The 22,085-nt window shown below is 32.8% G+C and overlaps 1 protein-coding gene across 1 annotated transcript in view; it reads right to left on the minus strand.

The window, feature by feature from the left end:
- Window positions 1-247: 247 nt before the first annotated feature.
- Window positions 248-22,085, minus strand: part of SEMA3D (semaphorin 3D) — a 167,859-nt gene continuing 146,021 nt past the window's right edge. The window contains exons 13-18 of the mRNA XM_016130733.2: window positions 19,758-19,846; window positions 17,796-17,837; window positions 15,281-15,438; window positions 13,115-13,179; window positions 7,542-7,681; window positions 248-705 (exon numbers count right to left, since the gene is read on the minus strand). Coding sequence (XP_015986219.2) covers window positions 286-705; window positions 7,542-7,681; window positions 13,115-13,179; window positions 15,281-15,438; window positions 17,796-17,837; window positions 19,758-19,846 — 914 coding nt within the window. The 3' untranslated portion in view covers window positions 248-285. The remainder of the gene's footprint in view (window positions 706-7,541; window positions 7,682-13,114; window positions 13,180-15,280; window positions 15,439-17,795; window positions 17,838-19,757; window positions 19,847-22,085) is intronic.

Here is a 22,085-nt window from a genome sequence, read left to right on the forward strand (position 1 = left end):
ATTCAAAAACTCAGAACATAAAACATTTACAAATGTATAAATCCCTATTTGGGGGATAATTCTGATACACTGCAGGTAAAGTTTAGTTCTTAGAAAACTGGTTCAGATGAATTATTTGCCCTTACTATGCCATATTCACCATACATAGTCTTATTCAGGTTATTTTTCTTGTGCCTTAGCGAAAGTCCATGGAAAACTCTTATGAGTTAGTATAAGGGATGTACAAAACATAAGAAAGTATTTTTGCAGATAAAAAAACCTTTTCTCCAAATTAAATAAAAAAAACTACGTGGCTACAGCTCTAGGAAGCTCATCTCTGTGATGTCTTCGATTTCGTTTCTTCTTCATTTCCTGCATGTGCTTCCACTTTGGGCTGCCCTTGTTTCGCTGTCTCCGCTTCTCCCTGTGCCACATCTGTTCGCAGTACTGGTCGAGGCTGAAGTTCGGGCTGCTAAGGATTTGGATATAGTCTTTGTATCTCAACCGTGACTCAGCCAACAGATCTTTGACCTGCCCCTCCTCGTGCTCTGCCCTCTGGGTATTTTCCATCTGTTCATTCTCAATGACATTCAAAGTCAGCTTTACTATAGTGTGGATAAAAGTGTGTTCCTGTGCTTTGCAGTAATACATCCCAGAGTCCTTCTTCTGCAGACTTCGAATCAGTAGCCCATATTCTGTTTTGATGATCCTTTCATCAGGTTTCAACTGCAGAATTGGAAAAATGTAGGTAATAAATGAAAAACAGAGAGTACTATGAGCAAATGAAAACAGGCTACATTGTTTTACTTAGATAAATCTAAAAGATATATTCCCTGTCTCTCTGTCATCAAGCATAATATTGTCAGCTATAGTTGAAGATAGTAAAAAATTTCAGCTGAAGTAATAGCTCCCCAAAATGCACGTTCGCTTCTTATTACATCTAACTGAACTTTTGGAATACAGTTAGTTTTCCCCCTAGTCTACAAATAGGAAGGAAAAGCTATGAAAAGTAATGAAGTAAAATTGGAAGCTATCAACTGACAACATTTACAAAGATTTCAGATACTAATTGGTGTTCTACCTGTAACGTAGAATAGAATAATGATTCCAAAGGAATGTACTCCATTTTCTTGATATCACCAAATATTATTCGAATGCTCTGAATAGCATGTAGAAACTCTAAGTGGTGACTTGTTAAAAGTCAAGTGGAAAGGCATGCATACAGCCTTTTGGATGTTAAAGCTGTAAGTGAGTAGGACCATAGTCAGATGGTTAGCAACATTTAAAGCTGAATTTCCCTTTTTACTCTGGATTGAATTTTGACACCGTGTGTGTATATGATACTTTAGACCATGCCATTTGTGGAAATATTTGTTATACCTCAATATACTATAACATGGTAATGTGATTTCAAGTGTGAGAATGCTCAATGAACAAAAAGAACCTCTCCTGAAATGTGATGCTCTTTACCCTTTGAATCAATACTACTGAAAGGCAATTCAAACATTTGAGCTTTCCTGGCTCACAATCTGGTGTGAATAGTGAACCTATCTTCAATAAAACTAAAGGCATGTTTACTGACACAAGAGCCCTGTTTAATGTGAAGTATTGTTAAGTGGCTTGGCATTAAGTAGAATCACAACAACAACAAAGAAGTCTGGAAGATTTCCCAGTTTACACATCTGCCCCTGTGTTGTAGACTTTTAGTTGATGAAAATCAAGGAGGCATAAAGACGGCTAAATTAAATTTATTCACAGTGGGTGGACTAAATTCTGCATCTTTATGTGAAAAATATGTAGGAAAAATCCTTCCATTCTAGAAATATGAGAAAGGGAAAAGAAACATCTCTGGCTACAAGCCCAGTTAACTAACAAGTATATGACCAACCACCCTCTGTGCCAGAGAAGTGCAGCTGGCGGGGTACCACTAGAGGCCAAAAGCAGGTCACAGCTCAGATCCCTGGTTAATGAGGTTGAATGGTCTCCAGGCCTGCCTTTGCCCTACATGGAATCCACAGCATTAGGGTTTTGTTTGTTTGTTTCCTTTATTTTGACCATTTGGTGAGTGGAGTGTATAGTATTTTTTTCTGTGGAATTTATTCTAAAGGGCTAGACATTTTAAAACACAAACTAACCTTGAATTCACTTACATTCTCAGTAACCATAGGAGTCTTGTGCCTAAAGTAAATGTGAATTTGAATTGGTAGGGTTCTAAAAGATTGCTGAAACAGAAACATCGATCACACTATATATGTGTGTGTATATATACACACCAGTATATATGTATGCATATTTTTCCTTTAAATTATTTTACTGTATAAATTATTTTTGAGAATATAAATACATCTTAGAACACAAAACATTGACTCCATAGCCTAGGTTCTGTTCCCTATCTACTAGGTTTCTTATGATGACTCATTTATCTTTCTAGCTTGGTCTCTCATTTATCAAGTAGGTGACATAGCACATGGTGTTTTTTTTGGGGGGGGGAGTGGTTAAAAGTAAAGCTCTTTGAAAGTTAAAGTGTGACGTATTATTAGCAACATTACAGACTACTGCCATGTAGCTGGAGAAGTGATGTTCTGAAGCCTTTATTTCTGTAATTCGGATAATAGAAAATTATCTACGGTTATTAGCATGACAATCAAAGTGGGTAACTTTATTTCCGGTTCATCTCTAGATTTCCTTTTCATAACTGGTATTCTTGCTAATGTTTAAACAGTTTCATGTGGCTTTAAAGATTGTCACAGCTCTTACTCACTACTTTTCATTATTCTCTTTAATCCTCTGACAGGAAGAAATTATGATTTTGATTTCACACATATTATGCAACACTTTATCATTATATTTGCTATTCACTTTTTGTATCTTCTTATGCTGTGTTACTCTAAAGTCTGGTTCCCATCCCTCCTATACAGTCTACTCTTGTCCCCACAGGACTCAAGAGTTTCATAGAAACTTGTCACTTAATTACTCTTTTCTTACATACAATGCCTAATTTTTCTTTGGGTTTGAACTATATATATAAACCTTGCTTTAATAAATTTTAGGCTTTCTGGATTTAGCTAATGTCTATTAGATCATTTAAGTGATTTTTCCCCCTAAAATTTAAAAAAATATGCCCTTAGAGAAATAGTATCTCTAACAAAATACATTTTGAATTGACATATTTTCATAGGAGTTTTGCAATCTAGAGATAGAAATCTGTGACCCAGAAATTAAGTGGTTGATTAACATTTGCCTACTTTACATTCTCATTCTTTGTAATGCTTTCATTCCATGCTGGAATAAGATGCATTATGCGGACTGTATCTCCACAGTGAAATGTCGGCACAGTCAATTTAGAAGATTCAGCTCCTCTACAAAGAGATAATGTAATCTCTGGCTACTAATTTAAACCCATGGAATTTTCTCCACTCCAGAAATGATAAGTAAAAACTGCTCAGCCTTACAAATCAAAACCATGCTTGAACTGGGGTCGACTATCCATTTGCCTAATGTGAACAAGGGTAATATATTTGGCATTATTAAATGTAGATCTTCAGTGAAGGGTAATTTATTTAAAATGAGGAGAGTAACGTGGAAAGGGACAAAGGACATTTAGGTACTAAGCAGCAGGTAAAGGTCAGGGATTTCGTTTTCTGATAATAGCAGCCTAATGGCAATTCCTTTGCAGATAATTCACCTGTCAGTTCTTTCATAGCTAAAGCACTGCACATGTCTTAGAAGTGACTAGGGCTTCAACAAACATAGAAGGAAGACTTATTTTAAAATAATGCTGAGGCAACTGGCTCATTATTTAAAATTCTTAACAATAATATATAACTAACTTAGATTAATTTAATATCTCTGAGTAAATGTTAATATAAAATGTAAACTGTAACTGTAAAAATAAAATAAAATAACTAGAAAAAATATATTTTGTTTCATTGGAGAATAAATTTATAAGTATAATAAGAAAGAAACAGGTAAAAATCCATTGATTTGGCTCTATAAATTATAAAACTTTTGTACTTAGGAACAGACAAAATTTTTAGAAATATAGAACATAATAAAACATTTATAATATATAGATAACATTAAAATGTTAATATCTATTAATAGCAAATGCTTGTTAAAATAATTTTTAAAGAAATACATTGATGTAAACTGAACAAATAGCAGGTAAGGCAATTCACCAAATACAAGTGAAACCAGTACCTAAGAAACAGGAGAAGTTAAGTTCACATCCAGTAATATTTAAAGAAATAGACACTAACACAACATAATATTTTTTCATGTCAAACCTAATGACTTTCTTAAATTATAATATAAAATTTTGCCTCCGGAGTTCAGAAAAAGCACTAATGTGGCGATTTTGATGGGAAATTAGCATTAATACTGTTGTTTATCCCCAGCCATAAAGATAATTGAAGTCTTTAACTTACTTATTTTTCTATTAAGTATTTATCCTAAGAAAATGGTTAGAAAAGTAGAGAAAGACTTATATATAGCAAAGCTGATTACTTTTTTTAGAAGAAAACATGAGCTATTTAAATAAAACATGGAACATTAATGGATGACTGTGGCATTAGAACAGCAGGGGTGGAGGACAGAAAAAAACATGGTATTAAAATTGAATGGCAATGGAAAATGCTCATAATGTAATGGTTTTTGGAAAAAAGCTGGAATAGACATCAAAATAATATTTGTGCATATCTATGCTTAGAGGCTTCACAGTTCTGTATGTGTTACAATATTTTCAAAACCATTTAAATTGCTTTTATAATAAAAAGAACAAAAATAAGACAAAGACCTACACAGAGAAAATGAAAATATTTGAAAATGCTTTTAACATATTTAAAAAATCCACAGAAAAAAATACTACCTCAAATGGCATGAGGTATTGCCTCGTTTATTCATTCAGATCTCGAAAGTTCAACAGAAGCTTGGGGACTGCCAATTAACTCACTAGTTATAACATAAACATCATCAATTTCAAGCACAGCTTTATAAGAAAGTCAGCAGATAACTGACTCATGACCTCCCCAACAGTACCCAACTGTGAAACAGCTCCGTGAGGAAATGTTCTCCCTCTGGCAGAGAATAACCTGGTGACAGCCTCTGTGCCATGGGAGATCCTGGACCCTCCCGTAGGCTTTTTTTTTGAGTGGAGGAAAGACTCCAAGCTGTGACCTCCTTGGTAAGGAACAGTGGTTATCCTGCCGGAAAAAATGCTTCAAATCTAGTCTGGATTTTGTCCCTTTCTTCATTCAGGAAGCAGTACTGCATATCCTAGACAATGTGTAACTACCCTTTTACAAAGATTAATGAAAATACTGGTTGAAATATTAGAGCTAAGATACTTATAAGTAAAATTCAATAAATACACTATTTTCTACTGCATTAAAATTCATGGAGCATGGTACTACCATGCCCATATGATAAACTGTTAAGAGGTGAACTAATGTAATGTGAAACATTTTTAGGAATATAAAATATGTGAATGCAAACATGCATAGGCAAAAGTATGTATCTACAATTGGGCGATTACCCCAAGTAGAGTACCATATTGTTTTTTAAAGTCGGATTAAATTTGCCATGGGGAAAATAATTATATTTAACTGAAAAGAAATTATCAAACTTCATTAACTGTAAAATTTAACATTTTAAAATTTAAAATCTAAAAAATTAAAATATTGTAATGTATCTAAAGAAAATTTGCATGTTAAAAAACTCAGATAATATTCTTTGAATATTTCTTGGATAAAAAGTAAATGCTTTATGTATAGACATTAAATAAACTTCCATGTCAGATATTTCAATATGTATTTGTAAAATAGGACCCTTTAAAATAAATATTTAATATAAATATGGATATGCCATAATCTTAGAATTTATTCATGTCAGTAATAATGAAGAGTCAAGTTTTATTGGAGAAATTTGACATAATAGAAATTGAAGTTATTCTCTTGGTAATTAGTATCTTAAGTATCACCATTTTGATAGAAAAAATCATTCTTGAAGATCTTCAATAAAGAAAATGATATAACTTTTTAATGCGATAGCTGAACATATCCTTAAATCAATTTATTATAATGAAATTTGATTCTTCTATGCCAAGGTTTTTTAACCTCAGCACTACCAAAACTGGGGCCAGATAATTCTTGATTTTGAGAAATTGTGCATTTTAGGATGCTTATTATCATTCCCGACCTCTACTTACTAGATGCCAGTAGCACCCTCCACCCACCCACCCACTTGTGACAATCAAGAATGTTGCCAAAAACAAACATTCTGAGAGCAAACTCACCTGTGGTTGAGAATCACTGTTCTACACTAATGTTTGATTGATTACATATACTATTTTAAATGTTTATAGATTTATAAAGGAGGTTGGTATTTGAGAGAATATTTGATCCACCTCTCATATGACAGAGAAACAGTATTACAGAAGTTACAGCCTGCTTATAAATCCTCAGCAGTCAAGCTGAACACACAATCAGTGCTATTTCCCATTTTACACATCCTCCCTGATAAGTTTCTGTAATTTTATATGTATATTTTACACTTGTGAGTAATCTTTTGCTTTGAAATTCATATTCTTATTTTATTTTCTCATTTTATTTTCATAATAAATTTGAATTTATTTTTTCACAATATAAAATTCAGGCCCACAGGGGATAGTGATATTACCAGAGAGCAGAAGACCATGTTTCACCTCAAGACATCTAATTCAGAATCCCGTGTTCCTTCCATTACTCATCACAGTGTCCTTAGTTTAATATTGGGAATTTTTGAACTCTGGACTGGGTATCAGTGCTTCCTCTTTAGCATTGATGTAGGAAAGTAAAAATTCTGCCAATTAATCTTCGTTTCATGATATTCAATTAATATTAACACAGGATTTCTCAGACTACCCAAACTCATCCCATTAAATTCATATCTATCTGTCTCACAAAATTTCTGTGGCACATTTTAATCACACATATATGTTAGAAAGCCTGAAGCAGAAAAAAGTCAAAAGATGAATAGAACATCCATATTACCAAATTACTTATCCCTCTGTTGATGTAATTTTAATAAATAAGAGTGAAAAGGTACATATGTGCAGATACTTATCCACCTGTTCACATAATATGATAAAGATAGATATTTTACTTCTTTTTTATATACACTTGACATGTTTCATTTTATAATCTAAATCGAACACAATTTGAGCTAAAATTTTGTCATTGTGCTTAGGTAGAAGGAAATATTTCATTTTTGTTCTTGTTCAGGGAATTGTTCTAAAATATAAACAATCTATGAGCAATAAAAATCTTTAAAAATCATATAAATTTCTTTTAAAACATTTAATCTGCTTTTAAATATATTTATTAACACATTTGTATTAAATTGACCTATTCTTATCTCAAAAGTATTGTTACCTTTGTTGTTCATAAGTATTAGCTGTTATTTTCCTTTTTATCAAATAGTGATGAGAGTACCCTTGGCACTAAAAGTTGAACAGTTCTCACAACCAAAACTTGCTTTAAGTTTTACACTATTTCCCTCAAGGTGATCATTCTTCAATAACTTACCTCCTCTCGGTGTTCATCTCCTGACCGCTGGATATACCACTTAATAGATGCTTGTTGGGATTTAGGTATACATTCCAGAAAAGTTGAATTAAATTCAATGCCAAAAATCACCTTTTCATCAGCAGCTTCATGACTAATGCCTGGAAAGCAAACATGGAATAGGAGATTAACCTTGACCCGATTTTAAAAGCAATGGGAAAATAGACTGATTTAGAACAGATGCCATAGGGGAAAGATTCATACACATTATTAAAGTGAAAGGAAATTCACATTATCATGTTGTTACCTAAGAGTCAAATCTTATCTAATAGACCGATTTTTAAAACTCTATCTCCTGCATTGCAATTTTCAGTCTTTCATCATAATATTAACTATTTGCAATTGCTTTTATAAAATAAGAATTCACAAGATCTAACTCTAAACATTGAGTATCTTTGTCTGAGCTAAACTAAATAAACTACTAACATATTTTAATGCTTTAACACCATTTAATTTTGTATAAACCACAACCAATTTTATAGATACCTCCAGAAGAGCAATTTACTTCACCTTTAAAGAGAAATTCTAACATAAATTGGTCCACAGAGTTGACCATATAACCTTAAGAAATTTTGATGTCAGAAAAGTAAATACAGTGATCTATACTTGATGAAATTTTATAATGATGGTAAGAAACTGGATGCTCTAATACTCAGAATCAGGATCTTATCTGTATTATCTACAGAAATATGTTCTCTTTTATTCAAAGAGGGATTCATTAGACCAACATGCATTTGCTATAAGATAGTTAATGGGATTCTAAAGGAGAAGTGTCTCAGACACCTTATTCTCGTAAATCAACTGCACCATCTGAAAGACATTCCATCCAGAGTAGCCAAAGGCTGTGTCCCATGTGTGAGCTAAGATCTGTAGCTCAAATTTGATCAAATAAAATATGACGGCTGCTCAGTCTGGCCTAAACATGCACTTTTTCATTGTATATTCAGATGTCTCAATTCTGCAGATGGACCTACTTAGCATTTTAGGCATAAACCAGAGTAAGGCTTAAGGGCCCTAGGTAAATCCTAAATCTAAGCACACAAAATTATCAGCAAATGGCATGAATACACATACATCCAATAGTTAGACTTTTTTTCAAGAAATTTCTTTTGAACTTATTTGTGTTTTACCAGCTATAGTTAAGTGAAGCAGGCTGACACCATTAAGATCTGCTTATCTATCATCTAACCTTCAAAATGTGTGGATTCCATTTGAAGTCTGTAATCTATTCACTATCTCTGCCAATTCAACAGATTATAACTACAATTTTCACAGTTAATAAATTCCTAACGCACAGAAAGATCACCAGTGCTGATCTGGAAGAGAAAGATATGCGTCATTTCTTAGAAACAAATACCGTTTTTCTGAGCACAGGGAGTTCACAAAAAAAAGCAGGGAAGATGCAGGTTGATTGTTAGGTGATAGGCAAAGGCTCATAAGAAACTCAATTAGACTGATTCGACTAAGGAATTGGTCAAGTTAGTAAATGAAATAATGAGCTTACTATGAAATCTTTTTTCAAATCAGTAAAAAAACAGTAACCTTTTGACACAAAGTCATCACTATATCAGTTTGATGGAAATATTTTATTGTTGCTTCCAATAATATTTGTTTCATTTCTGAGTTTTAAATGTATATATGTTTATATGCATGTATAGTATACAGATACAAACATATAATATTCTATTACTATCAATTTTAAAGGTCCTGAAGTTATTTATAATAATGTTTTAAAATAGCAAAATATCTTCACATTAAATGTAAAATTATTTTGCAGATATTTTAATCTTCCAGATTATAATCAGAAATTTTTTTCATAGTTATATTTCTGGAATATTTCTTTATGTCAAATATATAGCATGCTACTGAATTCATGTATTAGCCACTTCAGCAATATTGAATGTGTTTATCACTGTTAAATACAGTTTATCTACATGCATTGCTGATTTTATATAATTAATAATCATGCAGTACCACAGTATATAACAATGTAATAAAAAAAAGAAGAAAGAAAGGAAGAAATGAAACATCTAATTGCCAATTATTGAAGACCTGATTACTAAATAAAGTGTAATACATATTTATGGTGAATTATAAGCAAGTCATCTTTCTTCTTTTCTATAAACAATTATTCAAATATGGCCCTTTTTCTCTTTTAAGATTTAAAATGCTATAGTTTGTAAATACCCTCATAATCTCTACTTTATTTCTCACAGTTGATTCTCTGTTTCTGGCTTCTCCTATTCCTATCATTATTTTTATTTTTAAAAATGATTTTTCTCAGAAATATGAAATAGCTCCTTATCACCTTCAGGGTAAACATAAACTCCATAGATAAACATAGAGACCTTCACGAAGATAACCTAACCTATGTTGAGTTCTTTCTGATGTTACTTATTGTTAATTCATCTATTTTTTAAATATTGACTCTCTCCTATGGAGAAGCTCAAATGCTATCCATCTGAGTATCCTTCCATGCAAACATTCTTGTGTGCCTTCCGTATTGACATTGCTTTAGGAGCTGGTGCTATACTGGTGCCTAAGACAGGCAACTTCACCACCCTCAAGAAACTTATATTCTGGTGATGGAGGCAAAGTAATCAAGTGAATAACAAAAGAAAGAAAAGAAAGAGAGAGAGAGAGAGAGAGAGAGAGAGAGAGAGAGAGAGAGAGAGAGAGAGAAAGAAAGAAGAAAGAAAGAAAGAAAGAAAAGAAAGAAAGAAAGAAAGAAGAGAGAAAGAGAGAGAAGCTCTCTTCGCGCTCCTCTATCTATCTCCCGCTCTATCGCTAGCTCTACTCGACCTCCCTCTCACCCGCTCTCCCTCCCCTCTCCTCCCTCCTCCCTCCCTCCTCCTTCCTTTCCTTCCTTACCCTTCGTCCTTCCTTCCCTTCCTGTCCTGCCTTCCTTACCTTCCTTCCTCCTTCCGCCCAAGAAAACAGTGTCTGGCACTGTTATGCACTATAAATAAAAAAAATTAAGCAGATTAGGGAACGAAGGGTAAAAGAGGAGAAAGATATTTCAGATAAAATAGTCAGGAAGGGTGTCTGAAAAATTAAAATGTTAAGCAGAGAATTAAATGATGTGAAGATGGAGCTATGTGGACTCCTGAAGAGAAGAGCTCTTCAGGTACAGAGGAAACAAATGCAAACCTGAGGCAAAAACCAATTAGATGCTTTTGAAAAAAAGAAAGCCAGTGAGAGAACCATACAACAGTGATATGATAGAGGCTCAGAGAATATATTAGAAATCAGATCAGGTACAGTCTTGTAGGCCGTGGTAAAGGCTGTGGAATTTTTACTAACTGTTCTAAGAAGCTATTTAAAGATTTTGAGAAGGGGAATAAAACGATCTGACTAAAGATTTTAGACAGGTTCTTCTGGCTACGGAGTGGGGTATGGACTTCAGGAAGGCAAGCATGATACAGGGAGATGAGTTTAGCAGCTACTGAAAAGGATAGGTTAGTATCTATGGAGGTGATGAGAAGCAGTTGTGGCCACAGAGCCTAATGGGAGGTTGGTGATAGAATGTGAAAGAAAGAGAATAAAAAGATGGCTCCAGGCTGCTTTTTGACCTAAGCTATTGGGTGAATGATGGAGCTATTCATTAATATGGTAAATTCTGCAGAACAAATAAGTTTTGGAGAAGGTGACAAGGATTCTTTCTCAGATATAATCTGAGATGCTTAGTGAGCATCTCAGAAGTTCTTGAGTAGGCATATAAGTGTATAAGTCTTGCACACAGTTAGATGTCTGGATGGTAAGATTAAAAAGAGGGTTAACAACACTCAGAAGGAGCAACCTGCAAGTAAGAGGCAAACTGGAAGGCTGCGGTGCCATGAAGCATAAGTGTGCTGGGGAACCACCTCTGAAAACAAAAAGTCCTTGATTTGCAGTGCTTGCTGATTTTCCTGGTGTAAAAACACCCACCACGGCTAATTCCACCTACCATTGGTTTAAAACCAACCCACAAAATTCCTAAATAATTAACAATCAGCTCTTATAGGGCCATAAGAACTGGCTCCAGCACATCACTGCATGGAAGTCAAGATAAGAAAGTGTTTCAAGGAAGAATGAGTTAAAGAGCAAGTAAAATTGGGAATTGAAAATTGTCAAGATGGAAATTGCTGGTGGCCTGGACAGAAAATGGATTGAGTAAAGTGATGGCGATAATTAGAAAAGCCTGTGTGCAATGGGTTACAGCAAGAATGGGATACGGTAAAGTGAACACAATGGTTGTGAGTACCTTAGGCAGTAACTATGTTTTATATCTCTGTAACATTTATCTGACATAGCATATATTTTACTTGTATTTATATTTATTTCCTGTTCCATCCCCTAATACACACTTGAATATAAGTTCCATTAATGCAATAGTTGGGTATTTTTGCTGCTCATTGATATATCTTCAATACCTACAACAGTTCCTGGTAAATCACTTATGCACATGTGGGAACTGTACACATAGCACACAGTGATAATTGCCAGATAAAACACTGGACATGACACTAAGTCACCTACACATTGAAATGAGCAGTCAAAATGACCCTAGATCAGAGGTTATTTTTTTTAGAGGAATTAAATTATGAATTATAAATAATTATTTTGTTTTTAAATTATGGAAACACTCTAGACAAATAGTTATAGACAACAAAATTTCAGTTGTTTATTCAACACTGGAGAGTTACTAAAATTGTGAGGAAGGTAAAAGACTTCTTTTCTTCCTCCAACTGTGTGTATGCGCACATGCGCATGGGTCCATATTTTTCATCTGACAGCAGAGCCTGACAATGGAAAGTAACTAAAGTTCTGGAATATCTAATTTTATAGATTTTTTTTCTCTTTCACACTTACTCAGCGAACCTGCTCTCTATTCTCCAGACCATGCTTGTCAGACAGCCTTTTAAATTTTTATAAAATTTTCTCTGAACAGCCTCTGGTGATCTCTCTTTTTGCTAAACTCCCACATCACTAATTGTGCTTTATGACATCTCCCTGAAGAATTGTAAGCTCTCTAAGGAGTTTCTTTGTCTCAAAGTATACCTGAGACAATTATATGCACATGGAAGTCACTAATAAATATTTACCGATTGAATTAATACCTAAATTAATAAGTGAATATAAATAATGCATAGGCCACCGAAAACTTCTTTCATAGGTGCCTATACTTCTCTCAGACTCTCCTGGGAGATTCTCTTTGAGTTTTCTCTAAATGTCCATATGTTATGGACTATATTCTGCTTTATCTCTAATAGTAGTTTTCAAACTTTACAAGGATGGATTAGGCAGTAAGAAAGAAAAAAGTATAGGAATTTTAAAAGGCGTATGAAACTAATAATGATATAACAAAGGACTATTCACTTAGGCACATAGACAGGGTGTTGATTTATAAACTCTCCTGCTGCTTTTCCAGAACATAAGCATTACACAAAATGAGATCTTATATAATAGATGTTTTAAGTCATAGAATAAAAAGACACACAAAAACTAGGCTTAAATTTTTATATAGAAGAAAAGTATATTAAGCCTATACTTACTGTCTTCTATATCCCAGCACTGGGTAATTGGGTCTCCATACTTAACATCTTGGCGTCTAGCTCGTCTATGGAAAAGGGATTAAACTATTTAGAACTTCAAGCATGAAAACTGTATTACACAAAATTGACATTTAACATGAATAACAGTGGAAGAGGCAGAACTATGCTTATCTTATTGCTCCACTTAAATGCAGGCCAATATTCTGATCACTCTAACATTAATTCAAATACTACCAGTAACAGTACAGTTCTAATTGGATGAATTCTGTTTTGGCAATAAACAGAATGGGGGTAACCATCTCTACCCTTGTTTTCCAGTCAGTCATTAAAAGAGCCTTAGTGGTTAGGAAAGTACAGACAAATACAAAGCACCTTATCATACAAAGATTCAGTATTACATAGATTTGACTAAGTGAAAATTTAAATACTGTCACTTGAAATAGAGGTACAAGTTTGATATGGTGTGAATGGCTAGATGTTATTCCTACCTGCTGATACATACTTCACATTGTTTTCTGATAATAGTGATGATAATAATGATAACAAATAATGGTTTGTGCATTATTGTCACATATTTTCCTTAAGTGAAAATAATTATTGTATAAAAAAAGAAAAAATCTGCTACATCTTGTTTAACACAATTATAGTACATTTTTATTTTCTTTGGTTATTTTTGTTGCCACTTCAGAGGTCATTAAAGTCACAGTAAACTTCTGCAATATCTAGGGGGTTCCTTAGGGGCAGTATTGACCAGACTACAGCTCTGTACGAGATTCATCTATCGTACACATTTTTGGCTCACACAGATGTTATGTTAGGTAAAGGAAAAAAACATAGTGGCATGTCTGAAAGATCAGATACAGTCTTCTGAAATAGAAGGAAAAAATTATGATAGTATAAGGTATACAGGTCAAGAACATTTTTAAATCTTGACTTTTTAAGGAACAGAGTCAGTTTATCAAACTGAAGGTTCATTATCAAATAATAAGCATTCTTGTTTTTTAGCTTGTAGACAAGAAAAGTATTCCCCAAATACTGTGATAAGTATATTGTTGGCCAAAAACAATAATGAAATGTTGATGACTCTTTACTTTCAATTTGTAATAATCCTCACTCATATTTAATTCAGAGATTTCAGGAAATATTAAATGCCTCCTAATTTTAAGCAGTATCTGCAGTTGTACTATACATTCATTCTGTGATCACTAAAATTTCCAATTTGACAAATAGGTAAAATTTCAAAAAAAAAAGTGCATAGGTAGTAGTGATACGAATATATTCTCTCCTGTTATCTTGTTTTGTTAATAAAGATATAAAGATTTGAAAAAAAAATATTATACAGAATTTGCTGACTTTTCAATTAGAGGAAAATATATTTTGAATAATATTTCAGAAATAGTCTTACAATAATCCACATTTTAAAAAAGAGTTATATCATAATATACTTAGTCAGCATCAGTTATATTGATGACCAGTCAGGTTGTTTCCATTAATTTTGCTATTGAAAACAGTGCTGAAATGAACATCTCTGAACCTATAACTTTGTAGTACTTTTGCCCATGTATGTGTAGCATAAATTCTTAACTTGGCATTATTGACTCAGAATAGCATCGTTATTAAGGGCACATAAAGCAAAGCACTACAAACAGCAGGACACAGCCTGATGTTTAACTATATCTGAGTGGTAGAAACTGGCCAAGTTAGAGTTATTACTATAAAAGTAAAATTGTACTGAGTCCCTGGATGTGCTGTCGACTTAAATAAGTCACACTTTTACAAACATATATATCCATACATTATATGCAAAACAATGAGTGCATACAAATTTAAACATAAGAAGAGAAGAAGGGAGGAATATAGGAAAGGTAAAGTGGTGAAGAAAAACAAACTTTTAATGGTGTTAAACACTGACGAAGAAAAAGAATATAAACAACTTATCAGAATTTTTTAAAGTTCCACTTTCAGAATTTCAGAGCATTCTTTTTAATTCTACTTCAAAATTTAGTTTTATGCAAAACTATGATATAATATTTTAATTTTAATATTTCTAAAACAAACCATGTTTTCTAAATATTTTCTCTTCAATTTAAACTACAAGACAAGGTATTCATGTGAAATATTAATTGTGTAGAAAGAAAGTCTTCATATTAACTCTATGTAGCTCACCTTTTTGAAGTGGGTGTGTATCGAGAGCATGCATTTCCATCCCAAGCACAGTAGGGGTCTCTGGCAAGACAACAGTCTGCACAAGCTTTCCCGTAAGTGTCACATCTGTGCAAGGAGAGTTGCACCAATCCATCTTGGGAACCAATATACAATTGTTGCTATAAAGTAGACAAAAGAAATGAGTTAGAAGCATCTTTCAGATTAGTCTTAAGAACTTCTTTCTTGAATACCACATCACAGACCAAAATTTGTCTTTTTGGGTGTCCTGACCATAATAAACATTTGTACAAACACAAAACGAAGAGTAAGATAAGTCAATCTCTTCTATCTCTGGCAGGAAGGTGGTTTGAAGACATTGATACTAAAATGGACAGCATTCTATAGAGCTAGAGTAACCTTGGCAGTAATTTAATAAGGTCAAAAACCAGCTGCTAGATTGAGGAATTAAGATGTCAAATTCTTTCTCAATAGTTGAAAATACTCTTTGGTAGATGATATCAAGCACAGATGCTACAGGCAACACTGATGGTCTTCTCCCAACATGGTTTCTTACATGAGAGATGACTAGAAAGAGTTACAAAAGTGTTCTGTGTTTTTAACTAACCATTTCATTTGCTGAGGAAGTATTTACTGATCCCTGAAAGAAAATAGATTTTAAGTAAGAAGGAAAGTATTTGGTATCACTGCAAAGAAAATATTAAAGAAACTTGAGGGATGCCATGTTGCAAATAAAGGTTGCAGGACACTGAAAAACCTAGCAAATAAAATCATACTTTGAATATAAGTCCTGAAAACAGTGCACCTCTCTCTACATATATTCACCGAGTGTGTGTGGTGGTAGCGGTAATGGGGGTAAGGGATACAAGTGAAAAAGCCCGAGTCTGTGCCTTCAAAGAACTCATGATCAACTCAGTGGACCATGTGAAACTTTAAATGGAGAAAAAAAATCTGAGAATAGAAATAGCGCAAACGATGTACATGTACTCAACCTACAGAAATCTGTCTCATACCTCTACCACCCATTAAACTGTCAGTGAAGACTTCCTGGTGGCTAAATGCAAAGCACACTGTTTAATACTTAATTTAAATATAGTGTTTGACACTGAAGACTTGAAACCCTCTTTGCTTTCTCTGGTTCACTCTCTTTATTTGTGCCTGACTTCTGTTTCTTTTAATGATTCCTTTCTTCAAATTAAATGTTGTCCATCTCTCTATTCTCATCGTGTTATCCTATTTACTGTACAAAGACTTAGAAATATCTTGAAAATAACATAAATGTGGACATACTGATTCCCCTAAATCCATTCTTGCTATCTCACCTTGGCAAGAGGCACCATCCCAGACATCCGAGACACAAAGCTCAGAGTTATTTTTGAATCTTCTTTTTCTCTCATTCAGTCTGTCACCATATCTTTTCCATTTTCTCGTACAGAACTCTCTAATCTCCCTCTCCACTGCCACCGCATTTGTTTCAGTCCTTATCATTTCTTTCCTGGATTACTTGTAAGTGTCCTAATATTTCTACTGGCTTCAGCCTTGTTTTTCAGCAACCCCCACCTCTAACCCAAGACTCAATCAGTCTTCCACACTGTCACACTAGATTGAAAGGAAAATCTTATCACAACTCTCTCCTGCTTAAAATCTTTAAAAATTTTTTGTTCTTATATAAAATTGTTAAACTTCTTAGGGGAACATATAAAGATGTACCTCATCTACATTTCTTGCTCAGTCTTATTCCCTCAGAGTCTTTTCCAGTTCTTTTCCCTAATAATCCCTATACCATATTAGGTAGAGACGTCTAAGACACTTTTAACAACACCTTAATGTTGAATATATTATCAGATGACCTTCTTAAATTTTAAGGATACATATAGAAATGGGAATGCAAGTCTGACTCTCTTGAATCAATTAGGACTTGGAGTATCACATCCAAGAACTATGAAGTCATATTAAAAATTATTATTATTTTTAGCTACCATTTACTTCACACTTATAATGTACCAGCTCTCTGTCCAGAATTGTGCATACCATCATCCTATTTATTAGGAGGTGGATATTATTTTTCTATTTTGCTGTCGAGGAAATTGATTGTGGGATTCAAATATTAAGTGGTTAGGTTGGAGGTTAACTGTTGGACTATTTGGCACCACAATCCATAGTCTAATTCCTAGACTCCCTGATTAAAAACCATTTTTAATGATTAGGGTTGGTATTCTACATGAATTACTTACAGCCTTGTCAGAAAGACATCCTCATGAGACTAGAAAAGTGAGCTCAATTTTCAAGAGCCAAAGGAAAGAGAGACTATATTATTTAATTAATAAAATTTGGTTTCATTTCTCCTAAGGCAAGGCTGAAACAATAGCCTTTACTAAGTTATAAAAGAAACACATAATCTATAGAGCTTTTTATATTATTTATAATTTAACTTCCAATTTCAATGGCTTTTCCATAAAAATGAATTTTGACTCAGGATCTACTAACCCTGATTAATTTTTACACAAAAATTAAGTACCTGCTTCAGAGACAACTCCATGTTCAAGATGATCGATGAGTGCTGAAAATAGAAGTTAAACATGAATTATCATTAACAGCCTTTTATAGTAGCCTCTATGTTGTTTTATTTTGTAACAAAGATTATTGAAGCAAACTTCAAGGCTCTGCTATACAGGGAAGGAAAGAATCTTAATGTTTGCTATTTCTTTCTAATGTGTAGTGATTCTACCTTAATAAAAATGATCAAAAAAGTCATTTTAAAGTATCTTATTAAAGAAAAATCACCTAAATATATGAGAAACACTACATTGAAAATCATTCTCAGTTACCCACAGGTTTCTCCTTCTAAATCTGCTTATCTTAACTGCTTCCATATAATTCAAACTAGTGTTGACAAGAACATCTCCATAATTATTTATTACCTCTTTCTGCTCTTACTTAGATCAGCAGTTCAAAAACTCGTTCAAGTAGCAGAGTTCTGAAAAGTTAGATAATGTTTCTTGTGTATGACCACATTCTTTATGGAACACTAAAAGGTACTGAGGTACTTAATTTCTCAATAAAACTAGGGCCAATTTTATTTCTAGAAAATATGGCTCTATGCATGAAATATAAAATCAGAAACATAAACACAAAAACTATCAAACTAAAAAAAATAAAATTTAAAAATTGTTTATCTATCATCATCAATCATCTATCTATCTATCTATCTATCTATCTATCTATCTATCTATCTATCTATCATCTATCCACCTATCTATCATCATTATCATCTATTCATATGCATATTTACTTAAATTAATTCCTCACCAGTCAATATTTACTAATAGACAAATAGTAGCAGATGTCAAGTTTTTTTAAATATATGAAGAAAAAATTTTAAAGTGATAAAGTTTCAGCCCATAACTTTTTGTTATGAATTAAGCAAAAAGGTCCATTACTAAATCTTAACGGTGGAATCCAAACAATTCCTCTTGACCACTAACAACCACTAAATGAGGCTTATTCTAATGCGCCTATATGTGTTATGGGAGCTTAATTTTGACCTTTAAGTTTGCTTTTATATTTGACATCAGCTTCTCCCTTAGGAACCACCCAAGATTTTGTTTTTGGCAGCCACCAGATAGCAGGTCTTGTTCTTGTTAACTCCTTGACCACTGTTACCCTCACAATGTAAACAGGATCCTGGAACCCAGCAAGTTAATTAACTTGAGCCCCTCACAGTGGAGGGCTCTACTCTCTTTTTTACAATAGTTGTTTACACAGAAACAGTCTATTTTAATAGACTGTTCCAACAAAGATGTTATAAAAGTCACAGGATATTTTTAAAAGTTCCTCTAATAAATATAATTTTTTTATTTCTAATGTTATTTTTCAAAAATAATTTTAAATTTAATGTCATTGAGGACCTACAAAGAATACCACAATTTAAATTTATTGTTAAAAGTCAAAAGCATTCTCAAAATCTGAAGAACTATTATTTTAGATGTACTAACTCTTTTGGTGCATGAAAGAAATTTAGCATATATGAAGGCTCATTATCATGCAACCTTTCTGAAAAAAAAAAACAAAATTCTTACAAAAAGCGTGGGGACATGATTTATTCATTCTTCCAGTTTCCTCAAATTCAATTGAGGAAAAATTGAAAAGTAAAATTGATCAAGCTGAAAAGCATCTGGATAGTAAAAGAGACCCCAGGCTTTCATCTGCTGTGGTAATTTGTCTGACTATAAGCTCAGAGAATGCAGTAATGAGGGGCAACCCCAGGGGCCCTGAATTCAGTGCTATTCTTCAGGGAAAGGTGAGTCCTATTCTTAGTTGCTTTAAAAACTTTTTCTCATTGCTTAAGAAAAAAGAATAAAGGAGTTATTTGCAAAGAGTTCTCTAGGAAAAGAGATGATGTATTAAAACAAAGGTGTCATATATCAAGGGCTATTCAGTTTCAACATCTCTCCTCCCAGAACTCTGGACTGTGTCTTACCTTGAATATCTGCAACTCCTCCAGCACAACCTCTTCCATGTTCCACTTCTCCTTTGAAATGCTGACAACTTTTAGGACTGTTCCAATGTCTGAAAAAACACATTACCCGTGATCTTGCTGTTTCTACATCAACGTTTAGTTGTAAGCATATTCCTAACAACCTTCACATGACTCTCCTGATTTTTCTTTAGATGACTTTCAAGAAAACAGATTAAATAAAGCATCTAAGAAATGAAGCTTAATGTATATGATTCTCTTCTTCCGGAACATTGAAGCTTTTATCTCATAAAAACACATATTTATAAAGAAATATTAAAAGACACATGCTTGCAGTATATTCCTAACAAAAGAAATATATGTCTATTTTAAATATTGGTCAAAATGGTAACAAAATGACATTTTTGAAATTTAATTAAAAAGGTTAAAATATATTAGAATAAGAAAAGATGTAATGTAATAATGTAAGAAATATTTACTCAGCACTTATATTTAATTCATCATAAAAGGCAAGATATATATACATATATACAAGATATATGTACATACATACATATATACATATATGTGTACGTGCGTATGTATGTATTTAATAATGTTAATAAATGAAAGAGAATAATCGAAGCTATCTGCATGGAGGAAACTGTAGGTCACTTATCAAATGCATTTTACATACAAAAACATTATTAATGGGCTAGAAACTGAAGTTTTCTTTAAAATTATTTTAGTTCAATTTAAAAGACTATAAAATGGTTAATAATATAAACCACAACTATTATTGAAAGACAAATCTAAGGAACATTTTAGAAAAAAAAATTCTCATTTAGAAATTAATTTATACAAAATAGATACTTTTGAACTGAGCACTGGAGTTGGAGTATATTAACAGGTACCGTAATAATCGCGTTTGCATAACATTGTCTGGATTATTCATCTCTGTTTTTAAATGACTCTAGAATCTTTGAAAAATATTAAATATACATTTTCCAAATGTCATAATTGAATATCTACCTATCTTAGTATTCTTATAATTTTTTTAGTAAAAGTTAGGTAGTACCACCTAGTGGCCAAATGGCACTTATGATACTGAAATGTTCAAGACGTTGGAATCAGCTTTGGATAGGTAGTCAAATCAAGTGGCAAACTCATTAGAATAAATGACAATCAAATTATTTCAAGTTCTGACGCTTCGGAAGCAATCTTGGGCATGTCACTTCTCTTACTGGGCCTCGGTATTGCCATCTGCAACATAATTAAGTCTGGCTAGTTTCTTGAAAGCTCTTGGAGTTTGTTACACACATACTTTCTAATAAACCTAACTTCTGTAGAACTAATATATTTTTTAAGATAAAATTATCCTAAAAATGTATTTCAATAAGAATGTTTATTTCTTGAAAAAACTTTAATTTCTATCTTTATGCAATGTCGGATCCATTAAATGACATACCAACTAAGATGCAGTGCTTTTGTTTTACTGATATGTTATACTTACTACCATGAGAATTTATATAACGTTATTAGACAATAAGTTTCTTATTTTTGAGATGCACTAAATAAGCAATAGTTTTCCTTCTGAAAAAATAAATAAATAAATAAATAAATAAATAAGGCTTCCAATAATGAAAACGATACTTAATCTATGAAATTCAAGGAAGAGAAAAATAATCTCTAAGAAGTTTCTACTTAAACAGCTTTACAAAGCAATGTTAACTTTTTTGAAAACCCATCTTACGTCATTAATTCTCAAGACTGAGTGAAGGGAGCCTTTGGCATAGAGCTTATCAGATATCTCTGTAGGGGAAAGGAAATGTGAAGTTCGCAAATAAAGAAACACTGGCTTGCCTCATTTGTTTAATTTTAGTCCATAGTAATTCAACAAATATGTATTGAGCACCTAATATATAGCAGGTACACTGCGGTCATAATATACAAATATATTTTGAAATCTCAAATAACACTAAAGGAGGCTGGGAGATATTTATGATTATCAATTAATATTATATGTATGCAATTTTTACAAATACTAATAAGTGACCATCTGGAAAGAAATGTATCTACTCTGGTCTGGAGAATTCCCTAGCAAGGAAATCTCAAAAATCTCTACTTAAATCCCAAGAAAAGAACTAATGAGAAAAAGAGTCAGATGTGTGTGTGGGTGGGTTGGTGGGAGGACAGGGGTGAGGCATCGTCCTCCTATAAAGATTGAGACATTTGAATATGAGAACAAAAAAAGTATTGACTAGATATCAGGTAATAATTTTGACCAATACATATTTTTGACCAATAAATACTTTGAAGTTTTTATTTTGTCTATTAATTAAAAACACCTTT

Source organism: Rousettus aegyptiacus, unplaced genomic scaffold (assembly GCF_014176215.1).
Source record: "Rousettus aegyptiacus isolate mRouAeg1 unplaced genomic scaffold, mRouAeg1.p scaffold_m13_p_13, whole genome shotgun sequence".
In the NCBI taxonomy this organism is placed as follows: domain Eukaryota; kingdom Metazoa; phylum Chordata; class Mammalia; order Chiroptera; family Pteropodidae; genus Rousettus; species Rousettus aegyptiacus.